Source organism: Chlamydotis macqueenii, chromosome 1 (genome assembly GCF_036417535.1).
Source record: "Chlamydotis macqueenii isolate bChlMac1 chromosome 1, bChlMac1.mat, whole genome shotgun sequence".
In the NCBI taxonomy this organism is placed as follows: Eukaryota; Metazoa; Chordata; class Aves; order Otidiformes; family Otididae; genus Chlamydotis; species Chlamydotis macqueenii.
This window is the reverse complement of record NC_141556.1, coordinates 108455518-108475205: the sequence shown is the minus strand read 5'-3', so window position 1 is coordinate 108475205 and position 19688 is coordinate 108455518. Positions and strand designations below refer to the sequence as shown.

The 19688-nt window shown below is 39.2% G+C and overlaps 1 protein-coding gene across 1 annotated transcript in view; it reads left to right on the top strand.

Moving 5' to 3' along the window:
* The first annotated feature begins 5207 nt into the window (after nucleotides 1-5207).
* Nucleotides 5208-19688, top strand: part of SAMSN1 (SAM domain, SH3 domain and nuclear localization signals 1) — a 94781-nt gene continuing 80300 nt past the window's right edge. Inside the window, exons 1-2 of the mRNA XM_086763977.1 lie at nucleotides 5208-5390; nucleotides 16688-16825. Coding sequence (XP_086620103.1) covers nucleotides 5208-5390; nucleotides 16688-16825 — 321 coding nt within the window. The remainder of the gene's footprint in view (nucleotides 5391-16687; nucleotides 16826-19688) is intronic.

Sequence of the window (19688 nt, the reverse complement as noted above, 5' to 3'; positions counted from 1 at the left end):
AACAAAAATGCATGAGCTGCGTGATTAAGAATACTAAGTAGTAAGTACAGAAATAAATTCTGTTTAGTGATAATTCAAATCCCTTTGAGGCTTTAAAATGTTTTTTAAAGTCTAAGGAGGTGGTGGGGGGTGACATCTCTTCTATAAATGCATAGAATTACTAAGCACAGGGGATTTATTTAACTAGGAAACTTACATTATTGAGATTAGACATCTTGTTTTCAAGGTGCTCCTGGAAGATAATGACTCCTATACTCATAATTCACTGTAGACATCAGTTTTGTCTGATAATACATAAATTGGCCTGACAATAGAAGTTAGCAGTTTTCACTCTAAATTGCAGTAAAGTGCTAGATAACAATAAAGAATGTGTGGGCCAGCTTCATTGAGTTTCAGTAAAACTACAGAGTAGAGGATTTGGCCCTCCCATTTAGAAAATACACATTTCCTCTCTAGAACAGGGATGCAGTTTTTCCCTTGATTAAAATATAATTGCTCTGAAAAAAAGAGAAAATCTTCTGGGACAAGGGAAAGAACAGTGCAATTATTTATCCTAGAAGGAATGTTAGTTTCAAGGCGTGGCTGAATGTTACAAAGAATTGTATGGGAAACACCATGTGCTTTTATGATGTTGTGATTAAATGTGATCGGTTATCAGGAGAAGGTGCACAGTAAATTCTAATTGCACTGAATTTTATGGGAATTTTGCCAGTGACTTTAATAGGCACAGACCTTCCCTGGGATTCTGGAAACTGTGAAAGCATTTTACTTGCCTGTTTGGTTTTGAGTTATACAATATTGGCTCTTCATATCTTTATTTGCTTGATTTTCTGGGATGAAGTAAATATTATTGCCATTTATGCTGAGTGAGCTTAAAATAATCTTTAACTGAGCTAAACTCTGTTGCGAATCCTTGTTGCAAAACTGTAAAAGCTGCTGTGTTGAATTGATTATTGCATCTGTAAAATTGTCTTTGCAAAGGAGGAGGGAAATACTGCAATTTGGCAGGGGTGAGGGGGGTGGTGAAGTTTTTTCTTACCAAATTTTAATTAGCTGCTGAATGTAAAAAGAGGAAATGAAAAAGCTGTATCTAAATTGAAGGAGATTCTAAAAGAAAAAAAAAATCAATAACGTTTAAAGAATCAGATTTTTAGTTAGTACTTCTGGAGTCCTTTCCAAACTATTAAGTAGATGTAATTTAGAGCCAGTGATTGGAACATTTGATTCAGGGATATCAAATGTTAGTAGCTCTGTCTTAGAGTCACTATTGTGTTTGTGGTCTGAAATGGAGCTCTCTACCATTTCTAGTATCTTCAGCGGGTGTCTGTGATAGAAAATTTGTTTTATAATAGCAGTTTCCTAGGTTCAGATAGTAGCTTCTCACAGAGCACTTGGTCACGGGCTGTGGGTCAATAAGGAAAGCGTTCTGCACAGAATTGCTTTGTCATCTGCTTATTTTAAGTGAACAGAAGGAGATGAAATGAGGCAAGGCTTTTATCCAGTGTGCCACCTACACAGTTGCCTTCTTAAGCTAAAGAATATGTGGTGTACTGAGTAGACACTTGCTGAAAGTAGGCACACAGTCCCTTTCCAAAGAAACGGGAGAGCCGAGAAGAAGTGTCTGACTTAATTTCTGAATCTCCCACTTCCCACCAGGATAGCCTGTGGAGCATTGTAGCGACGCACTGTGCTTACCTTGAGCTCATGACAAAATAATAATTCAGTCTCCTGTGTGGAGTGAACAGAGAAATGTGAGCACTCAGCATATGATTAGTTATATATTTAAGACTCACAGTATATCAGATAGTAGCATTGTTGCTCTTAGTTTTAAATCTCAGATGACAAATAGATGATGATCAGAGAAGAAGTAGATGCACATTTTCATTAATGATAGATATGCTGCGGGAGAAAAAAAGGAAGGGAGAAGAAAAAAGGGGTAAATATTTGTTCCAGATTTACCGGAATGTGCCCAGGTTAACGGCTACTAATACATTATTTTAATTCTGTCCAGCAAACCAAAGACATTTGCAAGTTGCGCAGCTCTGCTGGTGAGTTCTCACAATGACAGAGGAAGCTGCACCAGTGGAATGGTTAGCGTAGGTCTGGGAGCCTGGAGCCAGGGCAGAATTGTGAGTATGTGAATGATGGCTTGAACTTAACTGCTTGTACACCAGCCTAGATTATGGGTTGCCACTTACTGTGAATACACAGCTGAAATGCAGTCTCCTGAAAAGGCCAAGGATGCCTACAGATCTCAGCTATGAAGTCTTTTCATTGTGCAGGAATAGAAACCTCAATATAAAAAACCCTAAATTTGTGGGTGTTTTTTTTTCTTTTTTAATGTGTTTGAACTACTTGCAAGGATGTAGAGCCAAATATGTAGAGATTATGTAGCAGTGAAGAAATAGAATTAAATGCTAACAGTAATGCAAGATTAGAGCTAGGAAGTGAAAGTTCAAGTGTTTTGTCTTTGATAAAACTGATTTCTATACCTTCATTGTAGTGTGTGTTTGCTGTTCCAGTATGCTGCTGATGCTGCAAATTGCTCTATTTATACCAGAGAAAATGTTCCTTATGTCACAACACTGAAGTTATCTTAAATTTGTTCTACTTAGTTACTAGCTTTTAAACTATTTTCAAAGCTCAAATTCTTTACACAGACAGCTGTGATATCAAGTGGCATTAAGAACTCTTGCTGAGTATTTTATTTGTATTATTCATCCTGGTCCACCAATCACAAGCGGTTGTATCTTATTTTAATCATTATAGTAGGTGTTTCCTCACAGTTGGTAATTTATCCATTAGTCTAGCACTGGAACCTGATGAGTAATGTCTTCTGTAGTTTAGGCCTATCAACAAGCCTGACCCTTACAGATGGCTGTATCAGTGAATTAGTAGATGTCTAAAAAGTGACCTGTTCGTAAGAGGAGTCTTAATACTGCAAGTACTCAAAAACATGTGATAACAAATTTGCAGTCTTTAGTCTTAAGGTCTTAGTGGGTTGCATCTAGAATATCTGCAGCAGTGCTCTGGGATCCTACTTGAAGTCTTCACTGAAAGCTATTTCATCACTTTCATCCAGCGCTGTCACCCTAATACCTTCAGTACAGGTATATGCAGAGAGCTGACACAGCTGGAAACAAAAGGATGAAGGCATCAGGATATGAAATGAGAGCAACTGAATGCTGGAGTTCTACCTTTCGGAGTATGAAGGAAGTCAAACAAGGACATGCACTCAGGAGACACATCCACAGAGTCTAAACTGGTATGACTCCCAGTTTCGATTTCCAGCTCTGTATTTGCGAAAAGATTGCCTCTTGTTTTCACATTTTACTTCAACGGAATAGTGCCTAGCTCATGAGATTTCAAGCCTGATGTGATGAATTGCACTTGTCCAAATGGTGAAGCAAAAAACCAACTGAAACAAGAATTGGCCTAATGCCCTAGAAAGTTTCCAGATGAGCATTTATCTCCCTTCACAAAGTGTTGTCTGTACAGCTCTGCATTTTTGCCTTCCTACATAGTTACTTCCCATATATATGTATGTCTCTAAGTGTAGATACAAGCTGCTTTTTATCTTCTAATTTGTTTTTCTTTTAAATTATCCTCTTTTCTGCATGACTGCAAAACAAAAACTGAATAGCTCAGTATAACATCTGTGCTTTCTTAGCTACTCTTACCTTAAGGATCTGTGTATAAAATTAAGAAACTTCCTCCTAAAGATTTCAGAGTAAATATGCATAGCAAAACACCCTCAAAAGGCACAATCCAAAATCAAGAGATTAAACTGGGCTGAATGAAAAACACATTCCTCGGAGTTACTTAGGTCTTGGTTCCTTATTATATCTTGCCATTTACTAGCTCCTCAGTCTTTCTGGAGTTTTCCAGATAGCTATTGCTGTGAATAGGCATTAAAAAAAGAGCAATTCTCTACAGCTGGGACAGGGCACTTTTGATCATTACTTTCATAGTACTTGGTGCATGAGGTTTGTGCTGTTATTTCAGTTTTTCCAGCTGGAGAACCTGAGGCACAGGAAGGATAAGAACTTGCCCCTTCACAGGGAAACTAGCAAGTGAGCCACAAAGCAAATGCAAGTCTGTCTGTGGCAAGCTAGGCCTCTCAGATGTCTATTTTCGTATAATCACGTTAGGAAAGTGTCACTAGGCGGTAGTTGGCAAAATCTGTCAGTGTTCCTCAAATTTGTAGGAGTAAATGAGAAGCCACTTGTTAACGTTTTTCATCGAAGATCTTTATAACCAACCCTACTTTTCTAATATGTAAAACAAACCTAAATGATAATTGAAAAGGAGGCCTGGGAAAAGCCTTCAGAAAGACTTTTATATACTACACAGTAAATATGAAAATTGCAAACTAAAGATCTGTTCCTCTTAAAATCTTGATTCTTATCTCTCCTCTGGTGTTTGTCAGCATGCCTTTGTGTGACTCTTGTTTGAGTTTTGTTCAAGGTAGAAACTAAGTTATGTTAAAATGTATTTATCCTGCTAAAATATGGAATTTTGCTGATTGATACCAGTTAGTGACGTAGGCTACTGTTTTTCTTTACAAGTGCTTATCTCTCATCTGCCTGCCACCTGCCTGTATAGACTATAATACCTTTCATTTTAACCCACAGATCACCTTTGAATACTCCCAATTTTTTAATTTCCAGATTTGCCATGTTTTCTAATAGGAAAATTGGTTTAGTCCTAATCTGCATGATCAAGCAGTCAATATATCAGAGATCAATTTGGTAATTATTCTTTAGTGCACAAGCCCAGAGTGCAAAATTTTTGTTCGGGGGTTTTGGGGTTTTGGTTTTTGTTGTTTTTTTTAAAATAATTTGGTCATGGCACACAGGTTTCTTTTTCAAAGCTCCTATTTAAAATGCAGTCAGCAATAATTACTGAATTTTGTAAATGAATTCATCTGTGTAGAAAATCAGCATTTTCCAATAATTTGTATGTTTCTGATAATCTGAGCAAGCTAAGATTCACCCTAGAGTTAGCTGTATGTTCCAGTAGTCTTAGGCAGAAAGAGTTTTATTTCTATTAGATGATAAACTAAAGAGAAAAAAAACAGCCTGCAAGAGAGCATTTCCCAAGTCTACCATAATAATTCAGACCATGCTTTTGTTTTGTTGGTAAACATTTTTCTTTAATTCAGAAAACAGTTTGCACTGGCCTGGGGAAGCCTATCTCATTTGATAATGGGCTCTGAATCCAGTGGATTATTGCAGGGATTTTATCTTGCAGTAATCTCCAGGGAGAAATGTACAAACAGCTGGGAAAGCACGGAGGAGCTGCATTGTGCGGCAGGAGTTTGTGGAGCAGAATCTTGGGGTGCTGGAGTGGGTCTCAATACCAACATGAATCTTTTCTGTTTTTCTCTGGTAAGTGTACACACACGTTTTTATTTAGTGGGCTGCTGATAAACTGAATTAGTGGGTGTGTTCGGATGGAAAAAAATCAAGGTGTGATTTCACAAACTGTGCAAGAGTTGTGTAAGGACAATGAGTCTCTCCAGCAGAGACAAAAGTTTATGTATGAGAAATTATATATAGCAAAATATGATTCAGTAAAATTAAGATGAATCAAAAAGTGTATTTAAATGTACTGTGCACTATCTGTGACTACTACAAAACCATGCAGATTTAAACATGAGGCATTTGACCCCAACACAGTAAAATGTCTCGTATGTATGTTAAAATTACTAAATATATGATTACTAAATATATGTATGCTATAATTTGCTTTGAGCTAGGTTTTTTTTTAGACAGTAGTATCTGTTTTCCTTTTTAAGTAGTTTGGGAGAACTGCTAGAACTTCTCAAGTATTAGTTTTCTATTAGCCAAGCATTAATACATAGTAATCCAGTCATATGGCAATATTTACTCACAGATAGAGGAGCTGATTTAAGACCTTATTATTTTTATTTTTTCATTTTCTTTTTTTTTTTTTTTCCTTTCTTTCCTTGCCCCAAGGTCTTGGGGCAACAACAGGTAAATTGGGATAGGAAATCCACAGAAACTCTTTCTGTTTTCAAGGCTTAATCGTCTGCCCATACCAACAGTCAGTATTAGTAGTGGTAATCAGAGTATATTTGCTGTATTGACGCAGTACAGTAGATCCCTTTGCCCATTTTTCATCTTTTGTCCAGATGTTTAGTATATATTCCCCATGTGTCTAGAAAAAACAATAAAAATCAATATTCAAACTGCACTGATACAAATTCAAATAGATCCCTTCTTTGTGTAAACCGTTACTGCTGACTGGTAATGCTGTCTTAGTGCAGAGTACTGGTGTTCTCCAGATCACAAGGATTAAACGATGTTTTGCAGTACTTAAAGAAAAAAGCAGTGATATTTTAGGATTCTGTGACAAGAGTCACTCTTAAAAAATTATTCCATGGGAATTCTATGACACTTTTGATCATAGTTTAATGTCAATATCTGTGTATTTGTTCAAAGTTAACAATGGCTTTGTGGTATAATCTGTTATAGCTTGAAAATATTAATTCCTAAAGTTCTTTGGGACAGAACTGTTGTATCAATATTTTGTTGTTTCATTGGGGCAGCTTCTTGCATTCTAAATAGTTCACTTTTCAAAAAGGTGTTGAGCATTGTATCGGTTGAGAAATCATCATTTAGACAAAATGCAGGGTAGATTGTGTGGGTGAGAATAGATTAAGTTGCAGTTTCTCTGTTAAACCGGGTGTACAGCAACTGGAGTTTCTGTGAGAGAGATAATGACTGCAGTAATAATGGACGGTTCAGACAAGTGAAAGCTAGTGCCATGATAGTTTCTGTAATGAAATAATTAGTTCTGTTTAAAGATTGCTGCTAAGAAGATAACCTCCATTCTTTACAAGCTTTCTGTGGGAGCCATTCTGTCCGCTGGGGTAATCTTTTGAGCACCTGGCAAAACATCTCACAAGTTATCAAGATCTAAAGATAATTCATAGGTCCCTAGTGTATTTCATAAAACTCAGAGCCCTGTGCAGTCCTCCCTGTGCATGCTACACAGGGCAAGTGCTTTCTTCAATCAGATTGTCTAGCTTGGAAATGAGCTGGTGATCCAAGTATGTACACTAGCTACTTTACTCTGTTGGTCTGTGACTGTGAAAAGGCTGGCAACAAAGTGGTTGACGTATCAATGTGAGGTTGTTTTTCTCTTCAAGAGAAGCAAGTTAAAAATAATGCACAGCAACAAAATAATTGGGCTCTAAAGACATTTTTTCAAGACACTAGAGGAGTCAGTTGCTTAGTATATGCAAATAGCCACTGATGGATAGAAATCACTGCTGATTTACATCAAGTGAACATTTGGAGTAACTGCTAAACCTGAAACCATGGAAGAGAAGTTTAAACTATTGGCAGACAGAACAGAAAGAGATTTGCAAAACCATAGTATTCTCATGGAAGCATTTTCCTCATGTAGACTGGCTGACAAGTCTTCAGACTGTGAGTGTGTGCTTGTGTGCATGTGTGTGTGTGTATATATGCATATATTCCTAAAATACATTGTTTTATAGCTCAGACAATAGTTTTCTATCCTATGGAGTATAACGGTTGAAGGAAGCTACAACCTGAGAGAATGACCAGAGTATTCTGCTTAAAAACAGAGTAAAACCAGACTTCTTGCTGATCTAAAGTGGTGGAACTACTGCAGTAGTTAAAGGAATATCAGTTTATGCTGTTAGATTTGGCTCTCTGTGGATTTGCTCTCATACCTGTCCATAAACCAGACATATTTTTAGCATGAGAGACACAGTGTTATGGGCCAGGCTAGCAAGTGGTGACGTGGAGGCTGAAGACTCAAGAGTTTCAAGATGGTTGTAAGGGCTTTGGAGCTTGGGTTGGACTCTGCCCTTCCCAGAGACGCAGACAGAAATTACTCCAATCTGTTGCCATCTGGGAGCCCTTTGCTCTCCTAGTATGAGTACTCCAGCATGGGGTGTTTCCCCTGCAGTACTTTGTATCCTGAGTTGGCTTCAGAATGATTTGGTTTCTCAACTGAGATTAATGTTGCATCAGACTCATTGCCTTGGTCTCAAGTGATTTGCAGAAAAATTATATTTGCCTTCAAAACCTTGTGTCCCTTTTCCATTTACAAAATGACCAGAAGCATAAATGTCTCTTCTTTTGGAGACATATCATGTTAAAAGGTCAACCTTAGACCCTGAATTTGCAGTGTCTTTTCCATCTTATGGTGCTTAGCATGTCAGACAATTAAATCAGAACAACACTGTTTGTATTATGAACAATATACAGACAGGTGCCCAAATCAAGCACTGCTTCTGTTTGAATTGCAAGAAATGATGTTGCCAAACCTTCTATTTTGAAACTCTGCCTAAAAAATGTCAGCATACTAAAAATCAGAGAAATAAAAGATATTATTGAATCATGAAGTCCTTTAGGTAAGACAGAATTTTATTTTTTTTTCACATTCTTTTCCTGAATCAACTCTTCAATATCCAAGATATATCACTCCAGGAACACTACCATTTAATCCTATCCTGAGTTATTCTCTTTTCTGACAGAGTATACTTTTACTGCTTTGGTAGTATTTACTTCTGGAAGCAGCAGAAATGTCTCCTTTGATGGGGCCACCTTTGCCACGATTGTATACTTAGCCCAAATAACAGGCTTTTTAGACCTTTCTTTACAGAGGCTCCAAATAATGAAGTACACAATTTCAGGAACGTGTCCATGCATTGAGCCACCTCAGCACACAAGCACCTATATCTGATTGAGCAATCCCTCCAAAATGAGGTAGCTGCATGCAACCTGTCTGTCAAGTATAGTTTTGATGGTGTTTTAACAACTGTGCCAAGAAGCCATTTGGATGTCTGTTAGTTGACATAAGACAAGTGTGGGCCAGGGACTGTTTTGGCAGGGGGCACCAGTGCAGATGATTGTGTTACAGTACCCTGGTTCATTCTTGTCCATCTTTTTCTTTACTAAGAGAGATACAACCAGAGGCATTTCTCTTTCAAAGGAAAACTGATTTTCAGTAAAGTTTCTGTAAGAAAGTGGATGCGATGGGCATGAAAGACTTCCTTACACAAGGCAATACTTCAAGACTAGATTCTACTTTCTTTGTCAGTGAACGATGTCATTAGTAATAGAACTAATGAAGACAGGGAAGAATTTCAGATACTTAAGAGGTGCCAATATCTTGTATATCAGAAACCTGTGTAAGAAGGGCAGTAGTGAAAGAATGCAACGCTCCTAATGACTGGGTTGCTCAGATCAGTTATTCAGGTTGAGCACTGATCTTAGGGTTTAAGCCAAATAAGATCCCTTGCATATGTCTATTTCTCTTCCTTATGGTAGCTTGCTAACCACCACTTTTGCTAGTAAAACGTAAAGTTAAGTACTGAGTGAAAGTCTAATCGTCTTAGTGATTGTCAGTAGCATTGAACTAGTTATAGATTTTATTTTGATGGTTGGTTTAAAGATGTGCTGACAGCACAATGTAAGATATATTACAGCTAATGTAGTATAAACTGAATAACAATTAAAGACTAATGTTTCTGTGGTGCAAGATGCAAAGAAAATAAGTATTAATAAAAGTGGTGTAATAGGTAAATTATTAATTAAACGGAGCCTCCGTATTTTAAAGAACTCAAAGAGTAAATAGAAAGATGCTAACGTTGCTATGGCTATTGGGAAATGATGTTACTTAGAAATGGATTTGACTTTTTAAAAAAGTGTTTTAATAAAGAAGAATTACCTCAATGTGGAAAGACCATCCTCTAAAGTGTAACGTGAGTAGAAGAGATCTAAGTGGCTGAGTTTTGTAGTGCTTCCCATGTAATCGTCTTCATACACTCCTTGTGCATTTTAACTGGATTGCTGTCATCCCACTGTACACAGAAGTTCATATTTAAACACTGAGCTGGAGAATTACTGGACTGCATTACTAAATGCACCTCTCTCTGCCTTATGATTGATCTAATCTCTGCATGACATGATAATAATACTATGCAAAGAAAAGAGCTACAGACAATTATTTTCCCCTAGATCTGAACTAGGATGTTTTCTCCCATAAAACTACAGATGCAAAGATTTTCAAAAGGCTTTGTCATGTCATGTAGGAGAAAGGAAACGTACTAACTACTCCAGAATTAAGTTAATGTTGTCTTCTGCTATCTCTCATGTTGCTCTGTGATGTTTAGTGTGTTCAGGACTACTAAAAGAGTTGATGTCTGAAATTGAAAATTTCACTGACATTGCATTTTTTGGCATAGAAGTAGACCTAACGTAAAAAAAAAAAAAATAAAAGAAAGCAAGAAAAATTCAATTTCAGTTGAATACTTTGGGTTGTCCTGAAAGAAAGTTATTTCTTTCAATATTTCCCTCCTACAAAGGAAATATACTCCTACAAAGTATAAAACCAGTCAGCAAAGAAAAATTTTGTAAACTGAAGGTGCACTTGCTCTTTGTTGGGTGCTCTTTTTCTCACTCTTTTGTGCTTTCTCATGCATGCTTCCTTTCTTGCACTCACTTTCTTGGCCATCCTCTCTCACACTCCTCCTCTCCCTCAGTGTGCTTACTTTTTCTTGTGCATGCTTCTACTTGAACCCTCTCTCTCACACACCCTTGCTCTTTCTTGTTCCCACACTCTTTCCCACATCTTTGACTTTTCTTGAGCTCACCCTTTCCTGTGCCCTTGCACTCACTCATTGTATGGCTCAAGCTCTCTCATTCTCATGCTGTCTTTTGGTTTGTGCTGTCTTTCTCTCACACTCTGTCTTTCTCGCATGCTGTTTCTCCTGACCCTTCTCAGTATCTTTCTCTTGCACTCTCACTTTCTATCACTTGCTATCACTCTTTCTCTCTGTTGCTTGCACACGCTCTGCCTTTCTCATGCTTTAGCTCTTTCTCACATACTTTGTTGCACACGCTTGCTCTCTCACACATGCTTACGCCTTCGTGTGCGCGTGCCCTTTCTCCTGCCCAATGTTTCTTTTACCTTTACACTCACTCTTTCTCACACATGCTGTGTCTCTCTCCCTCTTGCACACCCATAATTTCTCTCCATCTCTCTATCTCATTATCATTCTCTCTCACACAAACTTACTCTTTCTTGCACATGGCCACAATCTTTCCAATGCCTACTCCTCCTTCTCATAACCTTGTTCTCTTTCTCACTCCCCTTCTTGCACCTTTCTCATGCTTGTACGCACTCTCTCACACATCTTTCCTGTTACTTTGCACCTTTTCGTGTGACTTTGTTCACTCTTTATCACACTCTCACTTTATTGCACATGCTTTCTTTTTCTCCTGCCATGTCTTTCTTTCCTGCACACTCTTACCCACATGCTCTCTCTCCCTTTCTTTTTCTCTTTCTCTCTTTCTTCCCCTTACCTCCTGTCCACTTCCCTCTCTCCTCCTTCTTTGCCTTCTTCTATCTCTTCTTTAATTGTTCTAATTGTTCTTTCTCTCATGCATATGCTCACTCTTTCCCACATGCTGGTGCACCTGCTGCATGTCTCTGCCCTTGCTGTCCTCACAACTTCACATCCTTTTCCGTGACCCTGTGCTCTTCCTCACATACCCATGCTTGGATTCTTGCACAGGCTTTTTGTGCTCTCTCACTTCTTTTGTGCCATCTCTATGTTTTCTTCACACATCGTCTCTCTCCTTCTTGAGCACTTTCTTTCTTGAAAGCTCTCCCCCCAACTTTGCTCATTCTTTATCTAGCTCTTCCTTTTTCTTGCTCTTGCTCTGTCATACTCCCATTCTCACATCACTTACATGCTTGCTCTTTCTCTTTCTTGTACCCACTTTCTTTCTCACACCCTTACTCCTCTGTTATGGTCTTTCTCATGCCCCCTTCTCATTTTCTTGCAACCTTGTGTCTTTTCTTGTGACCTTGCTCTTGTGCTTTTTCATGACCTTGCATGCAATTTTTCATGTCACCTCTCTCCTCATGCAGTCTCTATTCATATACTCTCTCTCCCTCTTTCTTGAATGCTTGCTTTCTCACTCACTCTTTCTCTCTCTCTCCTCCTTTCTCCTTCTTATGCACACTCTCATACCCCCTCCTTTTCTCACATCTCCACACGCTTTCTTGCAGCCTCTCTCCCTTTCTCACAACACTGTGCCTTTTCTCACAATCTCATGTCCTTTCTCACAACCTTACATCCTAACAACCTCAAATCCTTTCCTGCAACCTCAAATTCAGTATTTCTCACAACCTCATGTTGGCTTTCTCAGGCACACAGGATTCAGTGCACCTTGCCCTTCTCTGTCTCTTTCCACTACTCTTTAACATGTGTTCTCACTCTCTGTGTTCCTTGCTCACTCTCTCCTTCCTTTTCTTGCTTTCTCACACCCTCAGTCTCTTTATCCTGTGCTCCCTTTCTTCTATACACTCATGCTTTCTTGTGCACTTCCTTTCTCAAGTGCTCTTGCTTTTTCATGCTCTTGCTTTCTCATGTGCTTTTTTCTGCACTTGCATTTTCTCACATATTCACACACACTGCACCCTTGCCCCCACTTTTCTTTTGTCCATTCTTCCCCCCACTCACACAGGCAATCCATTGGTCTCCCTCTCTCCATTTCTCCCTCCCATCTCATCTATTTTCTCCCTTCCTCTCTCCTACTGGCTACTCTCTCTCTCCTTCTCCCTCTTTCTCTCATGTGTACTCTTTCTTGTGCATGCTCGTTTTTTCTCATGCGTGCTTGTTCTCATGCCCTCATGCCCTTTCTCTTGACTCTGCACTATTTCATAGAACCATAGAGTCATAGCATCATTTAGGTTGGAAAAGAGCATCAAGATGATCAAGTATAGCCATAAACCTAACACTGCCAAGTCCACCACTAAACCATGTCCCTAAGTGCCACATCTACAGGTCTTTTAAATACCTCCAGGGATGATGACTCAACCAATTCCCTCGGCAGCCTGTTCTAGTGCTTGATAATACTTTTGGTGAAGAAATTTTTCCAAATATCCCCTGGTGCAACTTGGGGCTGTTACTTGTTACTTGGGAGAAGAGGCTGACACCCATCCCGCTACAAACTCCTCTCAGGCAGTTTTAGAGAGTAATGAGGTCAGGTCTCCCCTCAGCCTCCTTTTCTCCAGATTAAACAACTCCAGTTCGCTCAGCTGCTCCTCATAAGACTTGTGCTCTAGACCCTTCACCAGCTTTGTTGCTCTTCTTTGGATGTGCTTCAGCATATCAATACCTTTATTGTAGTGAGGGACAATATTCAAGGTGCGGTCTCACCAGTGCTGAGTACAGGAGGACGGTCACTTCCCTAGTCCTGCTGGCTACATTATTTCTGATACAAGCCATTGTGCCCTTTCTTGCAAACTCATACTCGCACTTACTTACCCACTCACACTAGCTTTCTTGCACGCACTTTCTCTCACACCATCTCTCTTTCCCCCGTACACTCTCTGTTTCTTTCTCCCTCTTGCTCCTCTTTCTTGCATACTCTCTTCTTCTCCCCACTGCTGTCCCCCTCTCTCCTATTCTTTATCTTTCTTCTTTATGCACCCTTGCTTTTTCTTGCAAGTGATCATATTCTTTCTTGTGGACACTGTCTTTCTCACATCCGTGCTTTTCCTCCTCCTATCTTGTGCCTTCATGCCCTTTACTGCAACCTGACTCTCACTTTTTCTCATGCCCTCGCACTCACTCTCTCGTGCTCACTTTCTCCCTTCCACACTCTCCCTGTTTCTTGCACACATGCTCTCTCTACACTGAGTTCTCTTTGTCTCTGTTTCACTCCTTCTTTATCTTCCCCCCTCACTTGTTTTATCTTCTGTTTTCTATATTTTCCTCCTCTCTTTTTGTTTCTGTGCATCTGCTTCTGTTTCTTGCTTTGTCCCTTTCTCCAGCTCTCTCTTTCTCTCTCACACATGCACGCACACTTTCCCATGTGCATTTGCTCTTTATCACACATGATCATGGTTTTCCTTACTCACTCACTCTCTTATTCCCTCACTCTTTCTTGCACAGACGCACCCCTTTTTGTGCCCTTTACCCTTTCTCATGGCCATGCCTGTATTCCTGTAATGATACCCTCTTTCTCATGACCTTGCACACTTTCTCACAACCTTGTTCTTGCTTTCTTATGCCTTTCTGTTAACTTTCTTTATCACACCACCTCTCTTTCCTAAACCTTGTCCTATTAGTGCACTCTGTCTCCCTTGAAATCCCTCAACCATGCCCCCTCACTGTCTGCCTCTCTCTTGCCCTCTTTATCTCTCTGACGCCTTATTTATCTCCCTCTTTCCCCTCTCTCTCATTTTTGCTTCTAATTTCTTGTGCATTCCCTTTCTGGAGTGCTCCCCTTTATTGTGGCCTTGCTTCTTTTCATAAACTCATAGAATGGTTTGGGTTGGAAGAGACCTTAAAGATCATCTAGTTCCAACCCCCCTGCCATGGACAGGGACACCTTCTACTAGACCACGTTGCTCAAGCCCCATCCAGTCTGGCCTTGAACACTTCCAGGGATGGGGCATCCACAACTTCTCTGGGCAACCTGTACCAGTGCCTCACCACCCTCATGGTAATTTCATCCTTATATCTAATCTAAATCTACCTTCTTCCAGTTTAAAGTCATTGCCCCTTCTCCTATCACCACATGCGCTTGTCAAAAGTCCCGCTTCAGCTTTCTTACAAGTCCCCTTGAGGTACTGGAAGTCTGCTATAATGTCTCCCCAAAGCCTCCCCTTCTCCAGGCTGAACAACACCAACTCTCTCAGCCTGTCCTCATAGGAGAGGTGCTCCAGCCCTCTGATCATCTTCGTGGCCCTCCTCTGGACCCTCTCCAACTGGTCCATGTCCCTCTTATGTTGGGGGCTCCAGAGCTGGACACAATACTCCAAGTGGGGTCTCACCAGAGCAGAGCAGAGGGGAAGAATCACCTCCCTCGACCTGCTGGCTATGCTCCTTTTGATGCAGCCCAGGATGTGGTTGGCTTTCTGCGCTGCAAGCACACATTGCCAGCTCATGTTGAGCTTCTTGTCCACCAGTACCCCCAAGTCCTTCTCCTCAGGGCTGCTCTCAATCCATTCTCCACCTAGCCTGTATTTGTGCTTGGTGTTGCCCTGGCCTATGTTCAGGACCTTGCACTTGGCCTTGTTGAACTTCATGGAGTTCTTATAGGCCCACCTCTCCAGCCTGTCAAGGTTGCTCTGGATGGAATCCCTTCCCTCCAGTTCATTAACTGCACCACACAGTTTGGTGCCCCTCAGCCATCTCTGCCCACACTTCTGCTTTTTATTTTCCTCTTTTAAAATATATTATCAGAGAGGTGTTATCATCGTCTCAAATTGGCTCAGCCCTGGCCAGAGGTGGGTCTGCCCTGGAGCCGGCTGGGTCCACTGGACAAAGGGGAAAATTCTATCATCTCGCAGAAGCCACCACTGTAACACACCACCCCTCCCTCCCTTGCCCCCTGCTACACACAAATCCAACACAGCTTCGTAAACTTTCACCACTTTCCCAGGAAGCAGTAACTTGTTAGTTCATAGAATAAACTCCAATATATAGCTTGGGTATTTTCAAGAGGTTCAACCTGTAATATTTCTCGCACAACATTTACTTTGCCTTATCAAGACTGTAGTAGACTGAAGCAAATAAAGATCCATAGATAAATATTGTAGTTGCAAAAATCAGTTGTGTCTTTGAATTGCTATTTTGCCAGTCAATAATATTGCCTGTGAAGCTTTACATATAAACAATATAACTTCAAATATACATCTTTTATACTAGAGGAACAAATGCTTTTAAATTATAATATACCATGTTAATTTCAATGATGGTGTTCTGCTGTAAGTCACACTGTTATAAATTTGATTCATTCCTTAATTAATGTAGTTAAAATCTGTAATCAAAATTCATTGGGAAAATATTCAGAGCAGATGAAAGTGGGAATATCTAAAATCATCATCTAGGATCATTAGTTAAAGTGTCTTTAGTTTTGCCATCTGCTTTCATTTAACTCTTGGATTACGGAATGGTGGTGTGTATATGTAAACCTGGCTCTTGGAGTTGTGGGATAAATGTGAAATCTTAGTTTCTGTTAAAATGTTAATATTCTTGGTGGCTGGAGAAAAAGAACCCTTACATGTGCAAAAACTGGTTAAAAATTTAAATGCAAATGGAATTTATTTTTAATTCTACCCTTTCTCATTATTTTGGGTCCCTAAATAATGACTCTCAAATTCTGGGAGTTGGCACCATTGTTTCAATTTATTTCTAAGGAATAGAGTTACCTTTCTGCATAAAATTAACTTTTTTTTTTCCCATAAAGAAGAAGTACTGACTATAAAACATGTTTATAGTTTATATAGAAATTTTCATGGTTTGTAGATTTCATAGTTTTCACAGGAATTTTCCTGTAGTGTTCAGGTGGAGATATACACCTAATTTTACTCCTTCTGAAAAGATAATGTTCGCTTTTGCTGTACCCTCAGCTTTACCCCTGCCAATCTGTGGAATCTAAGCCATGATATTGTGAACTCCAGCATTTGAGTACGTACTATAATGGATTTCTAAATGCTTTTTTTTTTCAGAGAAAGAAGTAAATAAAGGATTTCAAAAGACAAGGGAGGAAAATTACTCTATTTTGTATATCAGAGAAACTGCTTGGCTTTTAAATTACAAATATTTTAATGTGTTTACAAGTGTTCACCTTTGAAAATTTGTTTAAATGTATTTTAGGAAGGCTCAATGGACAGCTTGTATGAGCCTGTCCCACAGCATCAAGAACCTAAGGATACAAATACTACTGACAGCCGGGCTAGCACTCCAGTGAGCATGCATGCAAACCATGAACCACCTGATAGGTCTATGTCCTTGGTAAGTAAAATTTAATTGCAAAGTATGCAATGTATTTTGCTAAAAACTATTATTCTCTATGTGGGCACATGCATTGAGCAGGCTTAACTGCCTGTTTGAACTATTTAGGCTCTTTAGGGCCACTGTTCATATCTCATCTCTGTAGCAAATGACCTGATTTCTGTCCAGTCTTAACAAACACACTTGAAAAACAGGTCATGAGTTTCTATAGACCTAGCAGCAAAGTGAGATTAGCATAGCTTCACTGTACAAGGGAATTTCTCTGTGCAAGTAACAGCATATGGAAATGCTGAGTACAGATATTAGTAGAGTTTGTCTCTACAGGATATATTGTTGGTGTCTTTGGTTGTCCTTTTTGTTAAAAAAACCAAAAAGCATTTCTAAAGTGTGAGTTGTACAAATTTTATACCTCTGGAATGACTTTTACCTTTTACAAGTCCTCATTAGGCAAACATGTGAAGAAAGATGTCCCTGATGTTTTTTTTTCTTCCTAAATAATGCTACCCTACTTAATCCTTTATTACTGGCATGCTATTGGTATAATACATCATTGAGGCTTTGACAAATACTTTAACATAGTATATTAAATTTCATAAACTTTTTCATTTCATAATCTCTGTTCTCTGCTTTACAATGCTTTTTCATTTATAATTACTATCTGTATCTACAGCAACATATGATGCAGTCTGATGAAGGAATAAAGAAAAAAACCAAGATGTTCATTATTCAAAGAAAAATTTTCCTCCCTTCAGAAATTTTGCCAGGCTGTACGCGTATACACTCTGGATTAAGTACCATGTACCTATGAGACTGCTGGGCCTGTGATGTTACGATATCACAAAGCAGATTTGCACACAGGACTTACATGGAGAGAGTGCTGGAGCTGGTCGGGTAGGAGAATGGCTGGGGAGTTGAGGCATGCACTTCTGAGTTCCTAGAGTAATGGAAATAACTTGTTCTTCTCAGACTCTTCTGCTGCAACCATCTCACTCTGTTCATGTCTCTCTCTTCCAGATAATCACCTTGGTGCTTTATATAATAGACCTGGTTTTGAGAGCGTAGCAGGGCAGAGATCTCAATATGATTCCTCACAGCATCAACACAGATCTATGAGCCTGGGCTCTGAAACGTGCCTACATTACAATCTTGGGGATTCTCTCCTGTATGACAGGTTTCTCCCCATTGTCAGGTTGTGACCTTCTTATTACAAGAATGAGCCACCTCTACACTTTTCCAGACTTGTTTTTTAGTTTGTACCCAGCACGTAACATGTGACATCCTAATACATTTTGCAATAGGTAACTACTAGAAATTATCTCGTCTTGTTAAGTTATAGTAAAGACATATGCATAGCACCGTTCTCTGCTATGGTTTTTACAATGTGTAAAACTAAGAATTAAACCAACAGTGATCATTTACATTAGGCTTTTTGCTTCTTGTTTTTTCTTGTTTTGTTTTGTTCCCCGATTTGGCAATATTAGTTCAGACTCCTTATATTAGTATAGAGACGGCTAATAATGGGGAATAATGGCTAATGGCTTCGTAATTTTTTTTTTTTTGCTGAACAAAAGTAATCAATCTATCCAATATAGAATTTCATTTTCATTGAGACAGCATAGTGAAGCAGATTTGCTGCTAGTGTAGGATTAGAAAATCCTGTATGTTGATCTGAACAAATTGTATTTTTCACATTACTCAGTGTTGGTTTTGTAGCACTGCATAGTCCGTGAAGATACATGTACAGCAGTGAACAGAAGAATCCAGTACTTTCTGCTAACTCTTATTATACATTTCTGTTTTCCTAAAGGGGATATTTTAGTGATGGCACATTTATTCATCACTAATTTAAATTTTATCATCAATAAAAGCAATGCTAAATGGGTAAGCAAACTGTTGGCTCACTGGATACTAACAAGAAGCGTCCTAAGACTGGCTGTGGGTTTTATTTTGTTCTGTTTTGAGAGAATATTCAGCTTAGCACTTAACTAAAAATAACGGCTGGATGCTGTGTCACTGTGCTGGCTGTAGAATCAACATGATTATTTGTAAAATACTCTCTAGAAATTGAAAACAAGATTAGTGATGACGTGTCAGCAGTAAGACCTATGGAAAATGTCGCTAAGGCCAAAGGACTGTGTGTAATCTTATCTGCTATTTCTAGCATGTGAGTTATTAGACCTACACCTTGGATGAAGCCGTTAAGCTTATTAACTGAGCCCATTTGTACTTCTCTCCCATTTTTAATTCCGTCACTTGGTTACAGGCTGCAGGGCGGCCCCCATAGCATGATAAATTCAGAACATTATTGGTTCCCTCAGGCCCTGATTCAGCCATCTATCATTATTCAGTAAGGCACGTACTTAAGTGCACTGCTAAGTAGGTATGGGCTTGAGTGCACGTTTAAGTGCTCGGCTAAACCATGGCCATACAGATTCCACAGAGTTGTTAAATGTCTTCAGGGTGGAGCAGTCTGGCATGACACATTTCCTTCTTAGGAGGCTAGCCTCCTTGCTTTTTTTTCTATAAAACTTTGGAAATCAATAGGGCAGGCATTCAAGGTCTGCTCTCCTCAACTTAAAAAAGGGAGGCTATTGCTACCAGAAATTTTTCCTTATACTGTAGCAAGGTAGTTATTTTCTTGCAGTTATCTTGTCTGTTGTGATTTCTCCTAATCATAGCTGGGCTGTGGCGTTTTTCTGGAGACGTGGGAAATACAGGGTACTGTGGTCATGAAACTGTGCAGGACATAATTCAGTAATTATACTCTTTGAGCACCTTTTTGAACCGTGATTATTTTTGCTCCTGGACAAATATCTACCCAAATGATATATCCTGGATGAAGAATAAACTCACTTTCATGTAT